Source organism: Hipposideros armiger, unplaced genomic scaffold (genome assembly GCF_001890085.2).
Source record: "Hipposideros armiger isolate ML-2016 unplaced genomic scaffold, ASM189008v1 scaffold_107, whole genome shotgun sequence".
In the NCBI taxonomy this organism is placed as follows: Eukaryota; Metazoa; Chordata; class Mammalia; order Chiroptera; family Hipposideridae; genus Hipposideros; species Hipposideros armiger.
Window position 1 is genome coordinate 881,617 of NW_017731457.1, and position 25,062 is coordinate 906,678.

The following is a 25,062-nucleotide window of genomic DNA, read 5'->3' on the forward strand; positions in this document are numbered from 1 at the left end:
AGATTGATTTTTAAGTCAAGGCTTTTAAGTTTTTATAGCAGGTTATGCTTACATTTTAAGACACTAAATTCTTAATTTCTATCTGTTGAAATAAAGCTGGTATTTATGTCAATAAAAACCAAGTGATCCCTCAAAAAGAAACAAAATACATTGGAAGGATTAAGATTTAACATTATCTGCAACTGTGCTACATTTATAGTTAAAACTTTATACTCTTCTCCACCCCATTTCCATAAAAATGTTGACAGAGCAAACAAAAATAGCTAATTTTTTTTTTAAGCCTGGTAAAGAGAAGAATGACAAAACAATAAAACGAAGCCAAGGAAAGAGCCGCCCAATTAGTGGATTACAAGTTCAATTCTGAGTTCCACAGTAGCCAAAACAATGTCCTTGAAAAACAAACAATAAAAAAACAGCTATTCAGGAACACCCACAACTTTTCTTGGTACTACAGTTCAACAGAAAATTTTCACAAATGCATAAATTCTATTTTTAAATTGATAGTCCAGATTTTTAAGCAGCAGCTTGCCCTGCCAATACACAAAGAACATGTCCCTTTGACCTTACTCCAAATTTAAAAATTACTTGGTGCTGGGGAAAAGGCTGGATCACTTGTTCTTTTTCTAACTTTCCAACTTTATAAATTAGAAGAGGAAATGAAAATCAAGTAATTATGATCTAAAACCCCATCTTTTTTTTTTTTTTAATTACTATTCTCAGAAGTCAGGTAACAGAGCAAAACATTATGAACACCAACTTTGGAATCAGGCCAAAGTTCTCAATTTAAGTTCTATCTGCAATACTAAATATGGCTGACCTTGGGATTCTTTAATCCTAAATTTACTAGTCTGGAAAAGCCAATAATATGTATACTTACCTCAAGGTTATTATCAGAATGTATTAAGTATCTGACAGAGTGCTTCACACAAGCACTCGGTAAATTGAGTAACATTTAGAATAACATTTAGAAATTTAAATGTTATTAAAATAGTTATTTTAAAAATACATGTATATGTACCTATATGTTTACATATAAATTCTCCAAATCCAAGTTTGATGAAACAAAAATTTCCCAACTAACTGCTTTAATTATCACTGCTAAGTAAAATAACCTATTTTCTGTTGGGCAGGAAAATTAATCAGAAAAGTGTTAAAATAAACCACTGGGGTTTTTTGTATTTATTTTTACTTATTATTTTTCCCAACTTGATTGAGATATAATTGACACATAACATTGTGCTAAGTTTAAGGTATACAATAAAGTATGTGCACATTTTAAAGCATGCATGTGCAAACACGAAAGCTTGCTTACATTTAATGTACTCCTCAAAGACTGTTTTAAAATTTAAGTTAAAGTCACCTTACTCCAAATATCTAAAAAAGTAACCTAGACTGAATATACAAACTAAAGAGTCTTTAACCTGAAGCTCTCAACAAACAATATCATTTGCCCATACCATTATTTTCAACAGATTGTGTTATGGAGCCTCAGAGAATACCTACCTCCCCACACCAAAGGCCCTCAATATGTTGGGTAAGTAAGGGGATAAATGAGTACTATTCCAAATGTAAGAAAGGAGCTCTTCTGGGCTGGCCAGGTGGCGCGTTGTAAGAGCTGGCTTGGGACACCAGCTCTCAGCAGCAGAGCCCCAGTTTGGATCCCACATGAGGACCACTGACGCTGCACCCTCTACAGCTACGATAGTGAACAGCTCAACCTGGAGCTGAGCTGCCGTGACTCACAGGTGACAGCGCAGGCTGCAGTGGGGCTGCAGTGGGCTGCCATAAGCTACTGTGAGTGGCTGTCAGCCAGCGTGAGCTGCCAAGAGCCGCCGTGAGCGCCCTTCCAATGGCCGGCGACTGATCTGCCTCAGCCAGGAAGAGCGCAACGATAATCCCAACATGGGCCAGTGAAGCGACGTCCTCCACAACTAGACTGAAGAACAAAAGGACAGCAACTTGTCTGTTCCCCTTCCCTGATTCCCCAACGCTGTTCCCCTCTCCCAATTCCCCAATAAAATCTTTAAAAAAAAAAAAAAAGATCTTCTTTTCCAAAGATTAAAGTATAAAAGATGGATAGTGAAAAATAGCTCAAACACTCAATTTTGCTATTTTTCATACACTTACAACTACAAAAAAGGAAAAAATTATGAAATAAATAACTCAAAAAGTGAGTATCTAGTTGGATAAAGTAACTACCCCACTGTTTTACACATACCCTAAAAAATTATTCTAAAAGCTTTACAAAAGCAATCAACACAACAAAAATACATAATCACAAAGCCATTTTTAACTTACTATAAAAAATACTATCTCTAAGGACCATGTATGTTAATACAATCAAAACACACAGTAATTCTCAAAAATACTGGACCTATACAATCAGAAGTCTTCACAGGCTCTGTCTAACCAGGGCTCATTTTAACCAACTCTTCACTATTCTCCGCTTCTACAATTATAATCTTTTTTTTTTTTTTAAGATTTTATTGGAGAATTGGGGAAGGGGAACAACCAAGTTGTTGTCCTTCATTCTTAGTTGTGGAGGGCGCAGCTAGCTCAGCTCCAAGTCTAGTCGTCATCCAGCCTCCCATCAGCAGCTCACGGCTGCTCAGCTCAAGGTGCCATGTTCAATCGTAGTTGCGGGGGGTTGCGGGGGACAGCCCACCATCCCATGCAGGTGTCGAACCGGCAACCTTGCTGCTAAGAGCACGCGCTCTCACCAGCTCACCAGCTCAGCAGCAGCTCAGCTCAAGCGCAGCATCACTGACTCATGTGGAAATCGAACAGGTGACCCTGTTGCTCAGAGCTCGCGCTCTTAACCAATTGAGCCACTTGGCCAGTCCCTAATATAATCTTATACAGTAGTTTTTTAAAAAGTTATTTCTTTTGCCATACTATAAAAACAAAATCTTCAAAAAAAATCACTCTGAGGATTAAAAAGGAAATTCTGACACATCCTACAACATGGATGAACCTTAAGGACATTATGCTAAGTGAAAAAACATCACAAAAAGAACAAATACCGTATAATTCCACTTACATGAGTACCTAAAATAGTCAAATTCATAGAGACACAGAAAGTAGAGTGGTGGGTGCCAGGGACCGGGTGGAAGGGGGAGTGGAGATTATTGTTTAATGGGCAGTTTCAGTTTAAGAAGATGAAGTTTTGAAGATGGATGGTGTGATGGTTGTACAACATTGTGAATGCACTTAATGTCACTGAACTGTACACTTAAAATTATTAAAATGGTAAGTTTTATGTTATGTATATTTTATCACAATTTTTTTTAAATCACTATAAAGAACCTCTTTAAAGAAATAAGTATTCATGGTAGAAATGGCAGACACAAATTTAATCTTCACAAAAGGACAAACTCATTTTACATGGATTTTCTATACTATTGAGAGATTTCTTCTGCCCCAAGGAAAGCATTAAAAAGAAAAAAACAACGACCCCAGCAATTCCACTCCTAAGTATACACACAAAAGATCTGAAAATAAGGATTCAAAATATACTGTACACCAATGTTCAAAGCTGCAATATTCGTAACAGCCAAAAGATAAAAACAACCTAAATGTCCACCAACAGATGAATAAATAAAATGTGGTATATCATACAAAGAAACCCTATTCAGTCATAAAAAGGAATGAAGTTCCAATATATGTTAAAACACAGATGAACCCTGAAAACAATATACTAAGTGAAATAAGCCAGACACAAAATGACAAATACTGTATGATTCACGTACATGAAATATCTAGAATAGACAAATTCATAAAGACAGAAAATAGACTAGAGGTTACCAGGGACTGGGGGAGGGAGGAGTGGAGAGTTATTGCTTAATGGGTAGTGAGTTTCTATTTGGGGTGATGAGATTTTAGTAGCGGTGATGGTTTTAACAACACTGAATGTAATTAATGCCACTCACTGAATTAAGAGATGCTTAAAATGGCAAACTAGAAAAGGAAAGAAAAAAAGGACAAAGTGGAGCTAATGGATCTCCTTTTACCCCTTTAGCCAAATTAAACTAATTGGGTCAGGTTCTAGAATCAGTTTCTCTGTTCTTTCCTCATGTATAAAGTAGGCATAATACATGCTGTCATCCTCCTTTGTAAAATTATTTCACAACTAAAATAATGTAACCCAAGTGTTTTAAAGTCTGAGGCCAAGACCATTTATTAACTTTAGTTCAGTTCCAATACCTCATTTTCTTTAAACCAATTTTGGTCTGAAAACCCAATCCAGACAAAAGTCTATTCACATTTATGTTGTAGTCAATAGTAAGAGCTTTATCTAAATATAACAAATTATAACAATACAGAAGCAATGTTTTTCTCAGTTTTCATCAGCTGAACTGCCAATTTCTAGTAAAAACATCTGAGTGGGGCTGGCCACAAATAAGATAGCTAAGCTTTTCTTAGCTCCTTTAATTGCCCTATAAAAGCAAAGAAATTACAACTTGCCTTCAACTCCTTTACTAGTTTCTGTCTCAAATATATCAACATCCCCAGTGGGGGAAGAAGGCACTATCGTTAAACCTTACAATATAGTAAGTCCCCGACTTACGAACTAGTTCCGTTCTGGGAGAACGTTCATAAGTCGGATTTGTTCCTAAGTCCGACAAAGTGAGTCTGATACACTTTTGACACAAATATAAAATGTAAAGCCAATGGTTGAACGATTCATGTTATAAGAACGAGCGACATCTACCATCTTTTTGCCTCGGTCCAATCTCTCAATTATTTTCACTTTTGTTTCCATGGTTATTGCTTTGCGCTTCCTAACAGTCCCCTCCACATCACCACTGCTTTTCCTCTTGCTTCCGGACATCTTGGGTTCTGACTGAGCACTGTACTACTATATACCATCGCGCTGTACAATAAGCACACAGCAGCACAACTGTGACAATGTCCTGCAGACATGTGAGCTACTTCTGCGATGTGTTCACATCTACGAATGTTTGTAATGTGAGGTCCATTCGTATCTGTGAAAGTTTGCAGGTCCATTCGTATCTGTGAAAGTTTGCAACTCAAATGTTCGTAAGTTGGGGGCTTACTGTAGTTGAAGATAGAAATAGATTAATTTATCTGCTGGCTAACCAGTTCCAGAGGTTATTTCAATTATAAATTCACTATTAGCAAGGTAGACATCAGTCTCCATAATATTGGGTTGTTGGAAAAGTCATGACAAATTTTTTCTGTTTTTCATTGCAAAAATGTGTCATGACTTTTCCAACAATCCAATATTAGAAATGTATAGGTTCTGTCTACTAACCAGGGCTCATTTTAACCAGATACCCTAAATAGGACCAAACTCTTCACTACTCTCTGCTTCTACAATTATACCATAATATAATCATACACGGTACTTTTTAAGGGGGGAAAAAAACATTTCCCTTGCCATACTACAAAAGCAAAAAGAATTTAACAGTCACAAGAGGGAAATCTCAGGACGAATAAGTCCTTGCCTTCAGACTTTATTGTCTGCAGAATCTCTGGAGATAAACCTTATAGTCAGTATTACTAGTAAAATTTTTATTTCCTTAGAAATTCAATTTCTCAAAAGTGTTAAAAATAGTATTTTTATGGCTAATATTTACTGAATGCTTACTGTACACCACCTACCATCCTAAGCACTTTAACTCATTCTATCTTCACAACAACTATAAAACAGAAACAGGTTCTATTATCATCATCCCACTTTATTTTAAATAGGGAAACTGAGACACAAAGATAAGAAGCGAATTGCTCAAGGTAACACAACCAGGAAGTGGCAAGAGTCAGGATTTGAATCCAGGCAGTCTGATTTCAGAACCTGTGTCTACATCTACTAAGCGATACTCCATCTCTCAATTATAATTTCATTTTGACTCTTATTACACTTTTTAAATAAACTAATTCTTTAAAAATCCTCTGTAGCATTTAATCAAGTTACAACTAAATCCTCCATCAACTGACAATCCATGATTACACTGAACTCTCTCTTCCTTTCCCACTAGAACAAAGTGGGAAACAGCACAGCAGTACTGCCAGAAACAAGCATGGAATACTAAAACTAGAATTGTAGAAACCAAGAGGAAAAAAAGAAAAACAAAACCAAAAAAAGGAAAACTGCAGTCATGCAAGTTCCAGTAAAGGACAAAAGGAAAATGGGAAAGACAGAAAGAGGAAAAAAGGGAAAATGAAGAACATCAAGATAATACCCTCAACACTTCTGATTTATCCATAATTATTCCAGTATACATACATCCTTTCAAATACTGATTCTTAATTTTATTCCCCCAGGCAGGAAGCCTTGGCTATACGTTAGTTAATCAAATATTATTCTTCATATTGCTATGCTGCCATTTTAAGCCCATTGATTAGAGTAAATCTCAACTCTATAATTACCATGAACTGATAAATTGCATTTTCCACTTTCTTTCAATTAGTAACAATGAATAAGGTTAACCCAAATAAATGCACACAGCTTTTGAAGCAAAATGCTATGAATGATCTTTAGTAGACTGCTATTAATAAAATTCTTAACAATTATCTTTCAGGCCGGCCGAGTGGATCAGTTGGTTAAGAGCTCACTCAAGAGTTTGAGCTCTGAGCAACAGCAGTTCGAGTCCCGGCCCGAGCTGAGCAGCTGCTGAACTGCCAACAGGTGGCAGGATGGCTCAGCTTAAAACAAAACAAAACAAAAAAAACAACAACGATTATCTTTCAGGTAAATTGCCTCTAACACATTTCGGAAAAGTAAATAACATCCTCAGTATTACTTCTTAAACCACTCTTCAAAAAATGCTTTCCCCTAGACAGACATAAAAATCACTTATCATCTGTCTAACCCAAAGGTTAAAACAATTTCATGTTAATCATAACCACAACCGTTCAGAAGAGGATTGCAGTATTTAAAAACTAAGTTTCAATGAAGAATGAAACTACGGTAGAACTGAATTAGGTGGGATGCAATGCACATAGGCTAGTCGTCAGTAATAACAGCAAAGGTTCAGTGGTTAGTAAGTTTTTAGTGTTTTATTTATTCCTCCTATAGATAATAACGACCTAGATTAGGGGCCTTATCTTTTGTATTTTATGTTTTGGAACACATCATCAGTCTATAGATCATCAAAAATGACAGAATGGAATTGTAAATTAATCCCATTCCTACCTAATTTATTAAGAAATCCATTACAATTAAGAAAAACTAAAAGTCTTTCTTAAGAAGACTTGTGCCCCAGAAAAAGAACGCAAAGCCTACATTTTAATGACAAAGTCTCTGTAGTAGTCTTAAAAGTAAGCCAAATCATTGGAAGTGCAAAGGGCTGGGGAAAGTGGAGAGGGGGAGAGAGTTGAGGCTCTGGCTGTTCTGCCAGCTCCCACCTGGCCCAACCTATCTCAGTGCCAAGCTCAGGCGTTATCACCTCACCTGTTCCGGGTTCCTAAACTTTATACTCAGAGGTGGGATGGGATGCTTTAGTCATCTCTGGAAGGAGATAAATGCCTGTGTCGTGAATGTATTAATAAATGAATGAGTGAGGGGAAAAAAGGCCAAGATTATTAGATTCCTAATTTTATTCTTAAAAACCCACAGCTCTTTTTTAAACTGGAGACTTTTTTGTTTTTAAAGTTTTAATTTTGTAATCATGGCTAATAAAACAACTCTCAATCAGTTTTCCAAGCAATGTACAGTGAACAGTTTGAATTAGTTTTAGTTCTTTAAGATCTAGTTTTTGGGGCCGGCCATGTGGCGCATTGGTTAAAAGTTGGCTTGGGATGCCGGCTCTGAGCATCAGGGCGGCAGTTCAGATCCCACATGAGGGCCAGTGATGCTGCGCCCTCTACAGCTAAGATAGTGAACAACAGCTCGACCTGGAGCTGGGCTGCCATGAGTGGCAGGCAGCTAACATGAGCTTTCGTGAGCTTCCATGAGCCGCCATCCAGTGGCCGGCGACCGATTGCCTCACCCGGGAAAAGCGCAATGATAATACCAACATGGGCCAGTGAAGCGACGTCCTCCACAACTAGACTGAAGAACAAAAGGACAGCAACTTGTCTGTTCCCCTTCCCAAATTCCCCAACGCTGTTCCCCTCCCCCAATTCCCCACTAAAATCTTTTTTAAAAAATAATCTAGTTTTAAAGTAATGAAAAGCAAATATCTATAATAAATTTTCCTCACTTAAAATTTAATTTGCACCATGGTGACTGGTTCTCAAGCTTCAGCACCACCATGTAACTAGTTAGAAATACAAATGATGGGGCCCTGCAGAATCAGCTCTGGGGTGGGGCCTAGCAATTGTGTTTTAACAAACCTTCCAGGGGATGTTGATGCTCGCTAGTTTGAGAACCACTGGCTTAGGGGTTAAGAATCACATTGCCCAGATTCAAATCTTGGAGTCAAGGTTTACTTGATGGGTAATTCAAGAGTAAATTATCCAGCTTCTCTAGGCTTGTTCCTCATCTATAAAACGGAATCACAGTATTGTTCTGGAGATTAAACAAGAAAACATATGTTAAGGGCTTAGGAGCAATGCCAGGCACATAAGAAATATTCAAATGTTAGCTGTTATTCCTATATGAAAAGCACTTTGACAGCTGTAGACTGGAAGGGGGAAAACAATGGCAGAAAAGGCTCTTAATCTTTTATGATTAAGGAGTTTAATACCTAGTGACTAGGCTAGATATGTGTACAACAAGGCAGAACCAAACCCACTCCTAGAGGAAATAAAGATGCCCTCCTAGGAGGGGCAAACAAGTTGGCTGGGATAATGTAAGAAGAAACAGCAAATTCTGACCAAACAATATAAGAGAAAGCTTTAAATAAGTGATTGCAAATACACATATAAGCCTGAAAAGAAAAAGTCATCCCAGCCCACAGATGTGAGCCGAAATGCCAACCAAGAAGCAAGCCAAAGAAAAGCACAAGGCAGCAGACCACAGTAGCTTAAGAATGGACAAAGCAAAAATATGTACAGTATTCCCCCTCTTAGCCACAGAGGATACATTCCAAGACCCCCAGTGGCTGCCTGAAACCTTGGATAGTATTGACCCTATGTATACTGGTTTTTCCTATACATACATACATACCTTCCTCCTTAATCAACTTCAACTCTGCCGGAAATGTGACAGCAGCTTCTTCATCAGCAGATGCAGCCTCTGCAGTAATTTTTACATTTCTCAGTCCAAACCTATTCCTGAATCTGTGTAACCATCCCTTACTTGCAGTAAACGGCTTGGTGTCATTCCTTTCAGAGGATCCCTTGCTGAAGTCTTCATACAGGCTCAGTGCTTTCTGGCGCAACATGCTGCCGTCAACCGGAACACGTTTTCTGTTCATGTCTTCCACCCACAAACTTAATGCCTTTTCCATCTCAACTAAGCACTTATCACGCACCGTGGCCGTCACTTTTGCAGTTTGAGGTGCCACAGCAAAACTAGCACGAATTTCCTTTTCCTTCTTTACAATTTCACGGATAGAAGATTCGTTCTTACCGTAGATCTTAGCAACTTCAGCATAGGATTTTTTTTCTTCCCTTATTAAGTCAAGAATTTTCACCTTTTCACTTAAAGGAAGCACTTTACGGCTTCTCTTTGGCATATATGAATTGCCAACATCACTATTCTTGCGCTTTGGGGCCATTCTTAAAGAAAATTAAGTGTTACTTGAACACAAGCACTGCAATACCAAAACCGAGAAGGCTACTAAGTGACGAGCAGCTGGTAGTGTATACAGCGTGGATAAGCTGGACAAAGGGATGATTCACGTCCCAGGCGGGACAGAGCAGGACCTCATCACGCTACTCAGAACGGCGCGAGAAATTTAAAACTTATGAATTGTTTATTTCTGGAATTTCCCATCTAGTATTTTCTGACCTCAACTAGAACTGCAGGAAGCGAAACCGCGGATAAGGAGGGGGTCTACTGTATTAGGAAATAAAATCAGTTATCTCATATCATAGGCCTTGGCCTGGGGAAAATACCCTGCCTCCTCAGGGCACTCTAATGCACATTCTCATCTGCAAACTAACTTCCCCTTTTTGTTTCCTCAACACCCAGAGACTACTCTCAGGCACTGTGGCCTATCAAGCCATTGTCTGCAGCAAAGTTGAATGCAGAGGGTGAGAAGTCTGCACGGGGCCCCCGCATTCGCAGGAGTGAGCACTACTTGAACAGGACCCGACATCTGAACACTCTCAGCCGCAAATTAGCGCAAAACCATAACACTAAAAAACAAAAAACAAAAAAACCTCGCTTTAATAAATGCAAAACTTGGATAAGCAAAAGTAAAGGGGGGAGGAAGGGGAAAGAGGACAGTTTTTTGTCTTCTTCCTCCCCTGAAACGCCGACTGGGTGCTGGCCCAATCCAGATGGCTTATTTTCGTGGCCTGAAGGCTGAGATTTTCCTTCCGGTCATTGTGTGTATTTCCCCCAAATAACAGGCACAGCGGGGCAGGCGCGCCCGCCGGCCGGGACAAAGCCCACTCGGGGCTCCACCTGGGCGCAGGCTGGGAAGGGAAGGGCTGGGGACGGGGAGGGGCCACGCTCCCCAGCCCGCCCGCCTGCCTGCCGACCGCAGTTACCAAGCTGCGCGGCACCGCCCCCGTCGCCCGCCGGCCAATCCAGAACGTCTGCTGTCTGGGCCCACGAGCCCCAGAGACACCAGGCTGAGCGCGACCCCACCGTTCGGGCCTGGCACCGCGCGCGCACCCGCACCACCCGAGCCGGCCAATCAGCGACCGGGTATGCGCAGCCACAAGCTCGCTCGCGCGCGGGCCTCACGCGTGAGAACCCCCCCCACACACGCGGCGCAGGCGCGCGCGCCCCTCCCCCATGCGTACCCAGGCGCGCGCGTGCAACTGTCGTCCCCCGCGACCACATCTGCGCCTGCCCCACCCCCAACGCCGGCGGCCCGGGGTGGGGGGGCTGGGGTGCCCAACCCGGCCGCCAACAGTCCCCAAACTCCTGTCCGTGTAGGCCCCGGAGTGGGGGGTCTCAAATAAAGGCCCTGCTCGCGATGGCAACTGGGGCGGGGGACAGGGGAATGAGGCGACAGGGACTCACCCGAGTGCAGCCGCCTCCAGGCAGCGCCGGGATCGGGGGTGCCGAAGAGAAGCGAGTGTGGGCCGTGCGTGAGCTGCGGCCGCGGTGAAGCGGCCTCGGGCTGAGGCGAGCCGATTAGCGGGCAGGAGGTGAGAGGGCGAGGGGCCCGTGCGTCTCGGCCGAGCTTCTGTCACCGCCGCATGGCCGCCCTGGAAGGGCCTCGCTCAGCGCCTAGATCCAATCACAGGGGACCGAGGGAGAGGCCGGGGTAACCGAGGCAGGCGGGCGGCCACGGCTAGAGAGTGCGTGCGGGGAGGCGGGGGGGCGCTCGGTGGCCCCTTTTCTCTGCTCTCCGAGCTTCTCTCTCACCCTCCTCCTCCTCCTTTTTTTTTTCTTTTTTTTTTTTTTTGTCCCTCGAAGACTTGCTGCGCTTGCGCACCGGCAGCGCCGCCCAGCGGGAGTTGTAGTTTCTGTTTCGTCCCAATCAACGTGATGGCGGGGGCGGTGGACTACGACTCCCAGGAAGCGTTGCGCCGACGAACCCCCAAGCCGGGGGGACGCGGAGAGCGCGGCGCCCGGCCCTCTCGGGCAAGGACTGTCAATGGAGGCGCGGGTGGTGGGATCGAGAACATGGCTGCACCTGGGGCCTGCGCGGCTGCCCGGGTGGGGGAGGGGAACTGGGGCGCAGGGGTGAAAATCTAGGCCGGTGGCGGTCTAGCCGGCCTCAGCCGCCGTCCAAGGCTCGCACTTACTCTTGCACCCGAGATTCCCTGCATATTGCGAGGCCGGAACATGACAAAGTCCAGGGAACCCCAGGCCGGCCGGTCAGTCGGCCTACCGGCCTCCGTGCTCCGCCAAGGGATTTCCTCTGCCCTGCACCACCCTCCGGGACACAAAGAACTCCTGTTTAGAAAGCTTGCCTCTAAAGAGACTGTTGCCCCCAACTTTGGACGAGGGAGGGGAGGACATTCATATTTTTATTTACCCTCCTGAGGTTTTGCTCACACTCGACATTTAGAAAAAAAGTCGAGGAAAAACCATGGAGTGGGAGCAGAAAACCTGATTTGTAGCCCGTTTTGTTCTATCAACCGCTAAGCAATTTTGTTCAAATCCATCCACCCCTATTATTTTTTGCTTCTCAACTTTCATTAGCTCATGAATTTTGAAAAACGATGAAACATTACTGTTCACCTAAGTTAAACTCAAAAGTTTAAAAAAACTCGAGCCCAGAGATTTTAAATGTTTATGTAAAGCACAAGATCGAGTGAGTTTGTGATTTTTTTCCTCCCCACCGGAGATTACAGCCGGGGCGGCCAACTTCCCCCTCCCCCTCCTCCTCGGTAGGTGGCGACCACATCGCCTTTTCCAGCCTTTGTTGCTGGCAAGAAAACTTTCCAAACAGCCAGTCTTTTGATGTATAGTAGTCCCCCCTTATCCGCGGGAAATATGTTTCAAGACCCCCAGTGGATACCTAAAATCACAGATAGTACCAAATACTATATATACTGTTTTTTCCTATGCATACATACCCTCCTTATTCAACTTCAATTCTGCCGGAAATGTGACAGCAGCTTCTTCATCAGCAGATGCAGCCTCTGCAGTAATTTTTACATTTCTCAGTCCAAACCTATTCCTGAATCTGTGTAACCATCCCTTACTTGCAGTAAATGGCTTGGTGTCATTCCTTTCGGAGGATCCCTTGCTGAAGTCTTCATACAGGCTCAGTGCTTTCTGGCGCAACACCGTGCCGTCAACCGGAACATGTTTTCTGTTCATGTCTTCCACCCACAAACTTAATGCCTTTTCCATCTTAACTAAGCACTTATCACGCACCGTGGCCGTCACTTTTGCAGTTTGAGGTGCCACAGCAAAACTAGCACGAATTTCCTTTTCCTTCTTCACAATTTCACGGATAGAAGATTCGTTCTTACTGTAGATCTTAGCAACTTCAGCATAGGATTTTTTTTCTTCCCTTATTAAGTCAAGAATTTTCACCTTTTCACTTAAAGGAAGCACTTTACGGCTTCTCTTTGGCATATTCAAATTGCCAGCATCACTCCTCTTGGGCTTTGGGGCCATTATTAAGTAAAAAAAGGATTACTTGAACACAAGCACTGTGATACCCAGACAGTCATCTGATAACAGAGACTGCTACTAAGTGACTAATGGGCGGGAGTGTCTACAGCGTGGAGACGCTGGGCAAAGCATTGAGAGGGTGTTAGAAAGTGAGTTGTTAAGGACAAAAGTTCATTTAGTCATGATTACCTGTGTCATCATTAAAAATTTGGGTGATAGTCCTCTGCTTCTGTGAATTTGTTTAGTGCGTCAGAGTGGAATTTTGCTGCTTCATGAACAACTCGAACTTCTTTAATGTTGAAGCAGTTCCTAAAACTGTTAAATCCTAAAACAGTTCCTAAAATTTCAGCTGGCTTTGAATTACCGCTAGACAGAAAGCTGGACCTTTTGGGACAATGATCAGTATATGGAACGGTGTGTGGTTTGAACGCATGTGGAGGCCAAGCCTTTTTCTCAGTGTACTGCTATTAACGGGTGTAACCCTCAAATTTATGTCTACAGTCATAAATGTCATGCTTTTTCAGTCTTCCCTAAGGCCTGACTCACTACCTTGGCCATTATTGGTACACTTGTTGGTATTCATTAGCCAATTTCTCCCTTACCTCATTGATACAGATGCTTTGTTAATTGTGATCATAATTATAAGCCACTTTGGAAACCATCTTTCAGCAAAGCCAATTGTTTTTCCCACACAGGATTGAACTGATGTCTTTTGGGTTGAGCAACAGATGAAAGAAAAAAATAAAATCATTGATTTGTGTTTAGGAATTGTATAGTATGGAATCCTCCTTTGTTTCAATTACACTCAATCTACTTTGTTTAGAATCACATTTAAGATGTGTGTACCAAGACTGAGATTACAGAAAAAGCAAATTTGCAGCTCTTTATCACTCTCACTTAAGACATAAAAGCAGAGGCCAACAGTTGGCAGAATCTTGCACATTAATTATGTCAAATATTTCTCTTGTTGATGTTTAACCTAGTGTATGCAATCCTGCAGATGAGTGTTCATATAATATGACACCTCCTTTCTATTGTATATTTGGAAGACAGAAACCAAGTCAAATGGGCCTATGCCAGGCTAGAGATAGATCTAAACCAAGTGTGAGCTCTTCCACCAACTCAAATGCATCTTTACATAGACTAAGCTTACAGCCTTGTTGACTGCTTTTAAATAGCAAGTAATCTGGTGATATTTGAATGTCTTCACCAGTCCTGAAGAATAATCACCTTCTCCTTAGGTTCTTAATTCTTGGTATCAGGAGTAGGCCTTCTCCGCTATCATGTGACCCGCTGACCACCTGTGCTGACAGAGCCACACATACATCAGTTGGTCAAGGTCATTGTTATTAAGATCATTTAGTGCTCTTTTTTTTTTTTAAAGATTTTATTGAGGAATCGGGGAAGGGGAACAGACAAGTTGCTGTCCTTTTGTTCTTCAGTCTAGTTGTGGAGGACGTCACCTCACTGGCACATGTTGGTATTATCATTGTGCTCTTCCCAGGTGAGGTAGTCGCTCGCCAGCCATTGGATGGCTGCTCACGGTGTCTCACGGCAGCTCACGAAAGCACATGCCTGCTGCCGGTCAGCCCCACTGCAGCCTACGCTGTCACCGGCAACTCATGGTAGCCCAGCTCTAGGTCGAGCTGTTGTTCACCGTCTTAGCTATAGAGGGCGCAGCATCTCTGGCCTGCATATGGGATCTGAACCAGGGTCCTGCTTCTCAGAGCTGGGGTCCCAAGCCAGCTGTTAACCAACGTGCCACTCAGCTGGCCCCCAAGCCAACTCTTAACCAATGCACCACTCGGCTGGCCCCATTTAGTGCTCTTTTTAAAGACACTCTTCCGTGCCGGCCGAGTGGCACGATGGTTAAGAGCTGGCTTGGGACGCCAGAGGGTTCGGATCCCACATATGAGGGCCAGTGACACTGCCCTCCACAGCTAAGATGCTGAACAACAGCTCAAACTGGAGCTGGGCTGCCGTGAGTCGCCGGCGACGGCGTAGGCTGCAGCCCCTGCTGCAGTGGGTTGCCATGGGCTACCGTGTGTAGCCAGCAGCCAGCGTGAACAGCCAGCAGCCGCAGTGAGCAGCTGTCCAGAAGCCGGCAACTGATCTGCCTCCCCCAGGAAGAGCGCAATGATGGTGCCAACTTGGGCCAGTGGGGCGGCATCCTCCACAACTAGACTGAGGAGCAAAAGGACAGCAACTTGTCTGTTCCCCTTCCCCCAATTCCCCAGCATTGTTCCCATCCCCCAATTCCCCAATAAAAAAAAATAAAAAAATTTAAAAAATCTTTAAAGACGCTCTTCCAAATCCAAACTGAATAATCATTTTGTCACCTTGTCATATATTTTAAATTGTCCCAAACCATATTTCTAGCAAAAGTTGAGATACTCTTGACAATTACTTTTTTGCAACACATCCAGTCTTTCGATGAATACTAAATAGAGATCTTTTTTTCCCATAATTGCTTGTCACAGGCCCAATATCTTCTGGGTCCAATTTCTTGGTTTTTCTTTACAGTATATATAGTACAGTGTATAGAGAGAGTGGAATATAAAATATGTATTCTTTGTAAGATAGCCGTTTGATCTTTGAGATCAGTGTTCCCAGTTAGGATTTGAATGCACAGTCCCCGTTAAATGGGTAAGGCCTCAATGACATCTTTAGCTGTTGGATGGTGTCTATACTCTAGGAGGTAACACCTTTGTTATTACAAGGTGCTTTTTTAACTGATTATAAAACACTGTTTTTGAATAGTTTTTTGTTTGGATCATTTACTATTCAGATATTTAGAATCCTGGATAAATGACCTTTCACAGAACTCTTCCAAAGGTGGGGAAAAAACTAAATCCAAGTTATAATTTATTCATAATAATTAATAATGTAGATGTGATCTACATAGACTTACAGCTCTTGCTATGCCTTTTGTACAAACAACTGCCCTATGCAGTAAACCCAGTATTTATGTGACACAAGATAAACATTTTTATCGGATTTAGATGAATGTTATCATCTATTTAATATTATGTTACTATTGCTATAATTGTTGTATCACTTAATTTTTTTTTTAAGATTATTTTTTTAATTGGGGAATTGAGGGGGGCGTTCTTCAGTCTAGTTGTGGAGGACGTTGCTTCACTGGCCCAATTTGGCACCATCATTGCGCTCTTCCCCAGGCGAAGCAGATCAGTCACTGGCTTCTGGACGGCTTGTCACTGCGGCTGCAGGCTACACACGGTAGCCCATGGCAACCCACTGCCACAGGGGCTGCAGCCTACGCCGTCGCTGGCGACTCACGGCAGCCCAGCTCCAGTCGAGCTGTTGCTCAGCATCTTAGCTATGGAGGGCAGTGTCACTGGCCCTCATATGTGGAATCTGAACCGGAGCCCTCTGGCGTCCCAAGCCAGCTCTTAACCATCGCGCCACTTGGCCGGCCCTAACTTAATTTTTAAAAAGTAAAATCTTTATAGTATTTTCTCAGCCTCCCTCAGGGACTTGGGGGATCAGATGATATGTAAATGAAAATATTTTATAAACTCTTAATTGTTATATAAATATTAAATGTTAATAAATTAGCATTCAAAATTTTATTTACAAATATCTTATGAACAAAATGTCTATGTTTCTTTTCTAACTAAAGAAATACCTTGCTCATTTAAAAATTTCTCTTTAAAATTTATTTTCTCCCTTTATTTCCAATATTAACTTCATGTGTGGTTTCTTGATTCTTTATCTTTACATATTTACCAAGCTTTTCCTCTTTTTCTGGTGAATCATAGGAACCCTTTTAACTCCCTTCAAGACCTTGTGTTTATTATAATCAAGGTAGATACACTTGGGAAAGTTTTCATCTAAGAATAAAGGGAATGTAGAACAATGGATTAGAGGGGGGGAAAGAAGTCAATAACGATGATGCTGTTCAAATGTGATTTTGCCCACCATCAGTGGCTCAAGTGCTTTTAATTTTTGTTTTCAGCAGTGGGAAAGTGTTCAATCATCCTCTCCCTTCCTCCTGAACCTAGGTAGGGGGCTGGCCAGGCTCTGAGTTGTACCTGGGGCCTTTGACTTCACTCATTCCAGCAAACTGTGCTTTCCAATCCTAAGTGAACTCAGATTGGCTCCTGGATACTGGGGGAAGTGAAGAGCAACAGGAAAGAATCTGAGATATATTAAATTCTGAAAAGTCTGAGAAACTGGCTCTGTCCTCCAGGAATGTATAATAATGGCTAACATTTATTGAGCATTCCTTCAGTGCCAAACGCTGTGCTTAACACATAGATTATCTCATTGTGTGCTGACAACAAACCCCTGTGGTAGGTGCTTAGAGCCTCCCCATATGCTAAAAAGGTCCAGAAAGGTTAAGTTACTTAGATAAAGACACACAGAGAGCAAAATCCAGATTCTAATCTAAGTCAGCCTGTGTCCTAGCCTGAATTCTTAACTACTGCTGTTTATTTTTAGGCTACAGCCATCTCAACCAGGCAGATATAATAAATTAATCAAATACAAGGTAGACTCAAGTAAACACCATGACATAGTATGAGAAGGACAAAGATAAAGCAGAAACTTTTTTTCAAGAAGGAATTAGATTTGCACTTAATATTAAAGAATGGATGAAATGTTTAAAAATAAAATAACATAGGAGGAACTCTTAACCTTCTAATACTTCTAATCAAAGGCAACCTTCCCCCCCCCAAAAAAAATTATGCCTATAGTGGGCATATATCCACCCTTTAAAAATGTATAGAAATTGGGGTAGTGGGTTAACTCAGGTGGTTAGAATGCAGGCTCATAATACCAAGGTTGTCGGTTCGATTCCCACATGGGCCAAGGAGCTGCATCCTCCACAACTAGATTGAAGACAACTAAAAAATGTATAGAAATGAGCTCATGCTATGAATATTATTATCAGTCCCCTAATGACTATACATTTAGGTTGTTTGTTCTATTTTTGCTTCATTGTTGCTTACATGTTTTTATGAATATATTTTTAAAGCAAACTCTTAGCAAATTATCACAAAGAATCTGTGCATCCAAAATATTGATACACATTGCCAATTTACCCTCCAAAAAGACTGCACCACTGTTAATTCCGGTGGAAAGTGGCATTATTTTTTTTTAGCAGTTCTGATGTGTATATTAATTATGAACAAAGTTGGTCATCTTTTCATATGTTCATTAGCCATTTGCATTTAAGTTTCTGCAAACAAGATGTCGTTTGCATTTTCACAATTAGATCCCACGCTTTTTTTTCCTTATTCTCTTGTATGAGTGCTTTGTAAATGAAAGAAAATCACCTTTTGTTTATGTTACAAATATTCCCTGGTTTGCCTTTTGACTGTGACATCTTTTTATTTTGTTGTTATACTGGTTTCATTTTTACATGGTCAAAGTTACCTTTTTTTTTCGTATGTCTTCGGTGTTATAAAATCAATGGTAGGAAAAGCCTCCTTCCTACACACCAAGATAGATAAAGAGATAGAAGCAGAGATAGGGAGATATACATTGTATGTATGTGCATATACAGATACATATTCTTCCCATAGCAAGAGTTCTATATCTCTAGCTCTAGCATCTCCCTCGTTTAAGTGGGCTGTCCCGGGCTTTACATTTCAGGGGCCCTTTAGGGCTCTGTCTCAAAGTAGGCAGCGCTCTCCCATCCGGAGGCATCTTCTTCCGCTGCCCATCTCGGCAAGGGGCCACCTCCTGGGACTCCCTGGGCTCCCAGCGCAGAACCCGTTCGTCACTTCCCTTGCAGCCCCGGGTCATCGTTTTTTTCCAGGCGGGGCGGAAGTCCTCCTCAGCCAAGCACCTGGCGACCTTCCCTTCCCGCAGGCTCCTAACGACCTCCCTATCAGCTTCATCGGTGACTGGGAGCACGCTGGTTTTGGGCGTTCCTGGAAATCCCAGAAGCTCGTGGCCAAAGGAGTGTTTCGGAGGTTTAATTAAGTCCCGGGTGAGGAGGTGAGGAAAAAGGACCCCTGAAACAACTGAATCGTGCTGCAGTGTCCGGCACCTGGCCAACTAGCGGGGAAATCCCTATCTAGGTAGGGATTTCCATCTACATACAGCTTTGAACAAAAGCTGAGTTGGACCTACTGACAATTCTATTATTATAAACTAAGTATTCTGGTTTTATGTTACGTTTGCGTGAACTTAGGAGTTCACCTCGCCAATCTTCCCGGTCCTGAGCCAAACAGCATCATTCACCTAAATAATGAAAACATGCTCTTTTAATCCTTCTAACTGGTTGAAGAGAAAGTCTCAGTTTGGTATAGATTTTGTCTTTGTTTTATTTTAGGGGGGGGGAAATATATACATACATACATATATATATATGTATGTATATAAAAGTTTACCACTTAAACAATTTTTAAGTGTACACCTCAATGGTATTAAGTACATTCACAATGTTGTGTAACCATCACCACTATCTACTTCTAAAACTTTGTCATTGCCCAACAATAACTCCACTCATTAAGCAATAACTCCCCATTCTCCTGTCTTCCTGTGTTCTTGATAACCTTTATTCTACTTTCTGTCTCTATGAGTTACCCTGTTCTAGATACTAATAAAAGTAGAATCACAATATTTGTCTTTTTGTGACTGGTTTATTTTATTGAGCATGTTTTCAATGTAGCGTATATCAGAAATTCATTCCTTTTTATGGCTGAATAATATTCCATTGTATGTATATTCTGTATTTTGTTTCTCCATTCATCTGTTGGGTGATTTCTACCTTTTGACTATTATGAGTAATGCTGCTATGAACATTCATGTACAAGTATCTGAGTCCCTGTTTTCATTTTTGGAGGGATATATACCTAGAAGTGGCATTGTTGGGTCATATGATATTTCTATGTTTAGGTTTTTGAAGAACCACTGACGAGCTTTGACTGGCTTTCTATAGGACCTGCACCATGTTACATTCCCATCAGCAATTCCCAAGGGTTCCAATTTCTTCACATCCTCACTAACACTCGTTATTTTCTGTCTTGTTAGTGTGTGTGTGTTGAGTAATAGCCATCTCAATGGATGTGAAGTTTGATCTCATTGTGGTTATTTCAATTTGCATTTCCCTAATGACTATTGAAGTTGTGCATCTTTTCAGGTGTTTTTATCAGCCATTGTATATCTATCTTGGAAGGAATCAAGTCCTTGGTCCATTTTTTAACTGGATTGTTTGTCATTTTTGTCTTCGAGGTGTAGTAGTAGTAATTATCTATCTACCTATTCGGGATATTAATCACTTATAAGACACATGAATTGCAAATACCATATTTTGCCATGTATGATGCACACTTTTTTGCCCAAATTTGTGAGGGAAAAATAAGGATGTGTATTATACATGGATAGTACTATTGGGTTGTCGGAAAAGTCATGACGCATGTTTGCAACAGATGGCACTAGTTCATTTTTGGAAGTACTAGAGGCATTCGCATCTAAGTTATTGCTATGTCATTTGACAGCTGACAGTTCTAGCTTCATTCTAAAAAAAAAAATTGAGCGATTTGGTTGAGTTTTGGAGATTTTTACAACAAGTTGAAGATGGAAGTCCAAACTCTGCATTTTTGCAATATTTTACTGTTTCACTTCCATAAAGGGAAGAACGTGCTTGTGAAAAGTTGCATAAAGTTTATGGTGACAATGCTCTGCAAAAACGTCAGTGCCATCAATGGTTCAAGAAATTCCGTGCTGGTGATTTTGATCTCAACGACGCTCCTCGGTCAGGGAGGCCCACCAAGATGGATGATGACAAAATAAAGGCATTGACCGAGTCAAACCCGTGTTACACGACACGAGAGATTGCAGAAACATTGAATATCCATCATCCAAGCGTTCATGACCACCTGAAGAAGCTGGGATATGTAAGCAAGCTCGACATTTGGGTTCTGCATGAACTCAAAGAAGTTCATTTGATGGCACGTATAATCATCTGCAATATGCTCATTAAACGTGAGGGAAATGATCCTTTTTTGAAGCGACTGATAACTGGTGATGAGAAGTGGATTGTTTACAACAATGTGGTGTGCAAACGGCCTTGGTCCCGACGTGATGATTCACCTCAAAAGATATCAAAAGCAGACATTCATGGGGACGGCCGAATGGCTCAGTTGGTTAAGAGCTCCCTCAAGAGTTTGAGCTCTAAGCAACAGTGGTTCAATTCCCGGCCTGAGCTGAGCTGCCGCTGAGCTGCCAACAGGTAGCAGGATGGCTCAGCAAAAAAAAAAAAAAAAAGCAGACATTCATTAGAGGAAGGTTACGCTCTCTCAATGTGGTGGAATTTTAAAGGTGTGTTTTTCAAGCTCCTACCAATGAACCAAACAATCAATTCAAATGTGTACTGTCAGCAATTGGGCAGTTTGAATGAATCCATCATCCAGAAACGTCCAGAGCTTGTTAATTATAAAGGAGTTGTGTTCCATTGCAACAACGCAAGACCACACACAAGTTTAATCACCCGTCAAAAATTGGAGCTTGGATGGGATGTGTTGGAACACCCACAATGCTCGCTGACCTTGTGCCGTCAAACTTCCACTTGTTTCTCTCTCTTCAAAACTCCTTGCATGGTATAATATTCAATTCAGATAAAGCTGTAAATCAGCACCTTGTTCAGTTTTTCACAAGTAAAGACAGGTCCTTCTATGAACGAGGAATTATGAAGCTCACTGAAAGATGACAAAACATTATTGAACAAAACGGGCAATATATCATTGGTTGATCTTTGTTCTTTCTATAAATAAATGACCTTTGAAAATCATAGACAAAATACGTCATGACTTTTCCGACAACCCAATACTTACGTATCTATATAAATGTTTTTAATTCTTTATTTATGCTTATGAGTTAAAAGTGTAACTCTAGAAATCAATAACGATATCTGTATGCAAAATAATACCCTGGAATATGATCATTGTTTTGTTGAACTTACGACTAGGCTTTCTATGATATGTAAATATTGTAAATTTGTTACCGGTACATAAAATTTCTTGTACCTTGTATCTGTTATTGTGTTTTGTAATTATTTGTTACATAAAATTGCTTGTACCATAATATGTTTTTAAAAATATAAATGCTAAAATTCCTTTATAATACAAAAAACAAGTATCTAAATGTAAACAAATAAAAATTTGAATTAAAAAATTAAAACAAAATATTTGTTTTCCCTGAAAGTTTGGGCCAAAACTGTGGGTGCACATCGTGAAAGATCTGTAGATCACTTGTTAAATTGATACATCGGTATTTAACATTTCTTGGCACTGTCATAAATAGTACTTTATATATACATGTTTTTTAAAGTGGGTGTGCATTATGCATGGCAAAATACGGCATTTCCTCCCATTTTTGTGCATTTTCTTTTTTTTTTCCTTTGGTATATGCTCATTTATTTTTTATTAAAATTTATTGGGGTGACAATGGTTAGTTAATTATATAGATTTCAAATGGTGTTTTCTTTTTGCTGTTAATAGTGAAGTAACATGTACTTTGATTCACAAAATTTCCATGTAGTCTCATTTACCTATTTTTTAATTTATTTGCTAGTGTGTTTGGTATCATATTTAAGAAACCATTGATAAATCTTAGGTCCTGAAGATATTTCCCTGTTTTTGAGTTTTATAGCTTTAGCTCTTAATTTTAGGCTGATCTGTTTTGAGTTAATTTTTGTATATGGTGCAAGATAAAGGTCTAATTTCATTCTTATGCATGTGAATATCCAGTTTCCCAGTACCATTTGTCAAAAAGGCTGTCCTTTTCTCTTTGAATGGTCTTGGTGCCCTTTTCAAATATCAATTGACCATATATAATGAGGGTTTACTTCCAGGGTTTCTATTCTGTTCCATTGGTCTGTATGTCTCTTTCTGTCAGTACCACACTTTGTAGTAAGTTTTGAAATTGGGAAGTATGCATCCCCCAACTTTGTTCTTCTTTTTCAAGATTGTTTTGACTATTTGGGGTCCTTTGATATTCCATATGAATTTTAGGATGGATTTTTCTATTTCTACAAAAATCTCCGTTGAAATTTTGATAAGGATTGTGTTGAATCTGTCACTTTGGGTAATATTGTCATCTTTTTTAAAGTTTGTTGTTGTTGTTGTTGTTGTTGTTGTTGTTTAATTGGGGAACAGTGTGTTTTTCCAGGACTCATGAACTCCAAGTCAGGTAATTGTTTCAATCTAGTTGTGGAGGGCACATCTCAGTGGCCCATGTGGGGATCAAACCGACAACATTGGTGTTATGAGCACTGCACTCTAACCAACTGAGCTAACCAGTCGCCCCCAATATTGTCATCTTAACAATGTTAATTCTTCCAATCCATGAACATGATGTATACTTCCACTTCTTTAGGTCTTCTTTAATTTCTTTCAGCAGTGTTTTGAAGTTTTCAGTGTACAAACTTTTGTCTCCTTGGTTAAATTTATTACTAAGTATTTTGTTCTTTTGATGCTATTGTAAATGGAATTTTTAAAAATTTCCTTTCCATAGTGTTCATTGCTAGTATAGAAATACAACTAATTTTTATGTGTTGATTTTTGTATCCTGAGACCTTACTGAATTCATTTATTATCTCTAACAGGTGTTGTGTGTGTGTGTGTGCGTGTTCTTTAGGGCTTTCTACATATAACGTCATGTCACAGATAATTTTATTTCTTCCTGTCCAATTTTGATGCCTTTTATTTCTTTTTCTTGCCTATTGCTCACGCTAGAGGTTCCAGTACTACGTGGAATAGAAGTGGTAGAAGTGAGCATCCTTGTTTTGTATCTTAGGGGAAAATTTCATCTTTTCAAAATCATTCAAAAATGAGTGTGATATTTGCTGTGGATTTTTTATGTATAACCTTTATCATGTTGAGGAAATTTTCTTTCATTCCTATTTTTCTGAGTGTTTTTATCATGAAAGGGTGTTGGATTTTGTCAAATTATTTTTCTTTATCAATTAGGATAATCATGTCATTTTTTTCTTCCTTCTGTTCCTGCTGTGTATTACATTGATTGATTTTGTTTTTCAGATTTTAAAAAAATTTTATTGGGGAACAGAGTGTTTTTCCAGGATCCTTCAGCACCAAGTCAAGTAGTTGTTTCTCAAACTAGTTGTGGAGGGCGTTTTTCCAGGACCCATCAGCTCCAAGTCAGGCAGTTGTCTTCAATCTAGTTGTAGGCGTTGCAACTCAGTGGCTCATGTACAAATTAAATTGTTAATCTTGGTATTATGAGCACTGTTCTTGCTCTAACCAACTGAGCTAACCAGCAGCCCCGCATTGATTGATTTTTGTATGTTGAAACACCCTTGCATTCAAGGATAAATTCCACTTGATCATAGGGTATCATCCCTTAATAGGCTGTTGAATTCAGTTTGCTAATATTTTGTTAAGGATTTTTGCATCTATATTATATTCATAAGGGACATTTGTTTGTAGATTTCTTTTCTTGCAATGTCTTTGGACTTGATATAAGGGTAATGCTGGTCTCAGAATGAGTTAGTAGGTGTTCCCATCACTTGACTATCTTGGAAGAGTTTAAAAAGGGTTGCTGTTAATTTTTCTTTAAATGTTTGGTAGAATTCACCAGTGAAGCTGGCTATAAGGTCCTGAGATTTTTCTATGTTCAGAGGTTTCTGGTTTCTGCTTCAATCTGTTTCCTTGTTATAGGTCTGTTGCGATTTTATTTATTTATTTTTGAGTCAATTTTAGTTTTTGTGTTTTTAGAAACTTGTCCATTTCATCTAGGTTATCCAATTTGTTGGCATACAATTGTTCACAGTATTCTCTGATAGCCCTTTTTACATATTTCTGCAGAATTGGTAGTAATGTCTCTACTGTCATTTCTAATTTTAATAATTTGAGTTCTCTCTTTTTTCCTAGTCAATCTACCTAAAGATTGTCAGTTTTGTTGATCTTTTCAAAGAACCAACTGTTGGTTTCACTGATTTTTCTCTATTGTTAGTCTTCTCTTTTTTT

General features: G+C 40.4%; 1 protein-coding gene across 3 annotated transcripts in view; it reads right to left on the reverse strand.

The window, feature by feature from the left end:
• GTF2I (general transcription factor IIi) overlaps positions 1-11,435 on the reverse strand; it is a 141,881-nt gene extending 130,446 nt beyond the window's left edge. The window contains exon 1 of one of the 3 annotated variants that reach the window (XM_019646885.1): positions 11,048-11,421. Coding sequence is in view for 1 of the 3 variants with exons in the window: in XM_019646886.1 (XP_019502431.1) it covers positions 9,074-9,356 (283 nt within the window). In the remaining 2 variants the exon portion in view is untranslated. Of the gene's footprint in view, positions 1-9,073; positions 9,575-11,047 lie in introns of those variants that run through there. The other 2 variants (XM_019646887.1, XM_019646886.1) reach the window with 2 other exon arrangements.
• Between the last annotated feature and the right edge of the window lie 13,627 nt (positions 11,436-25,062).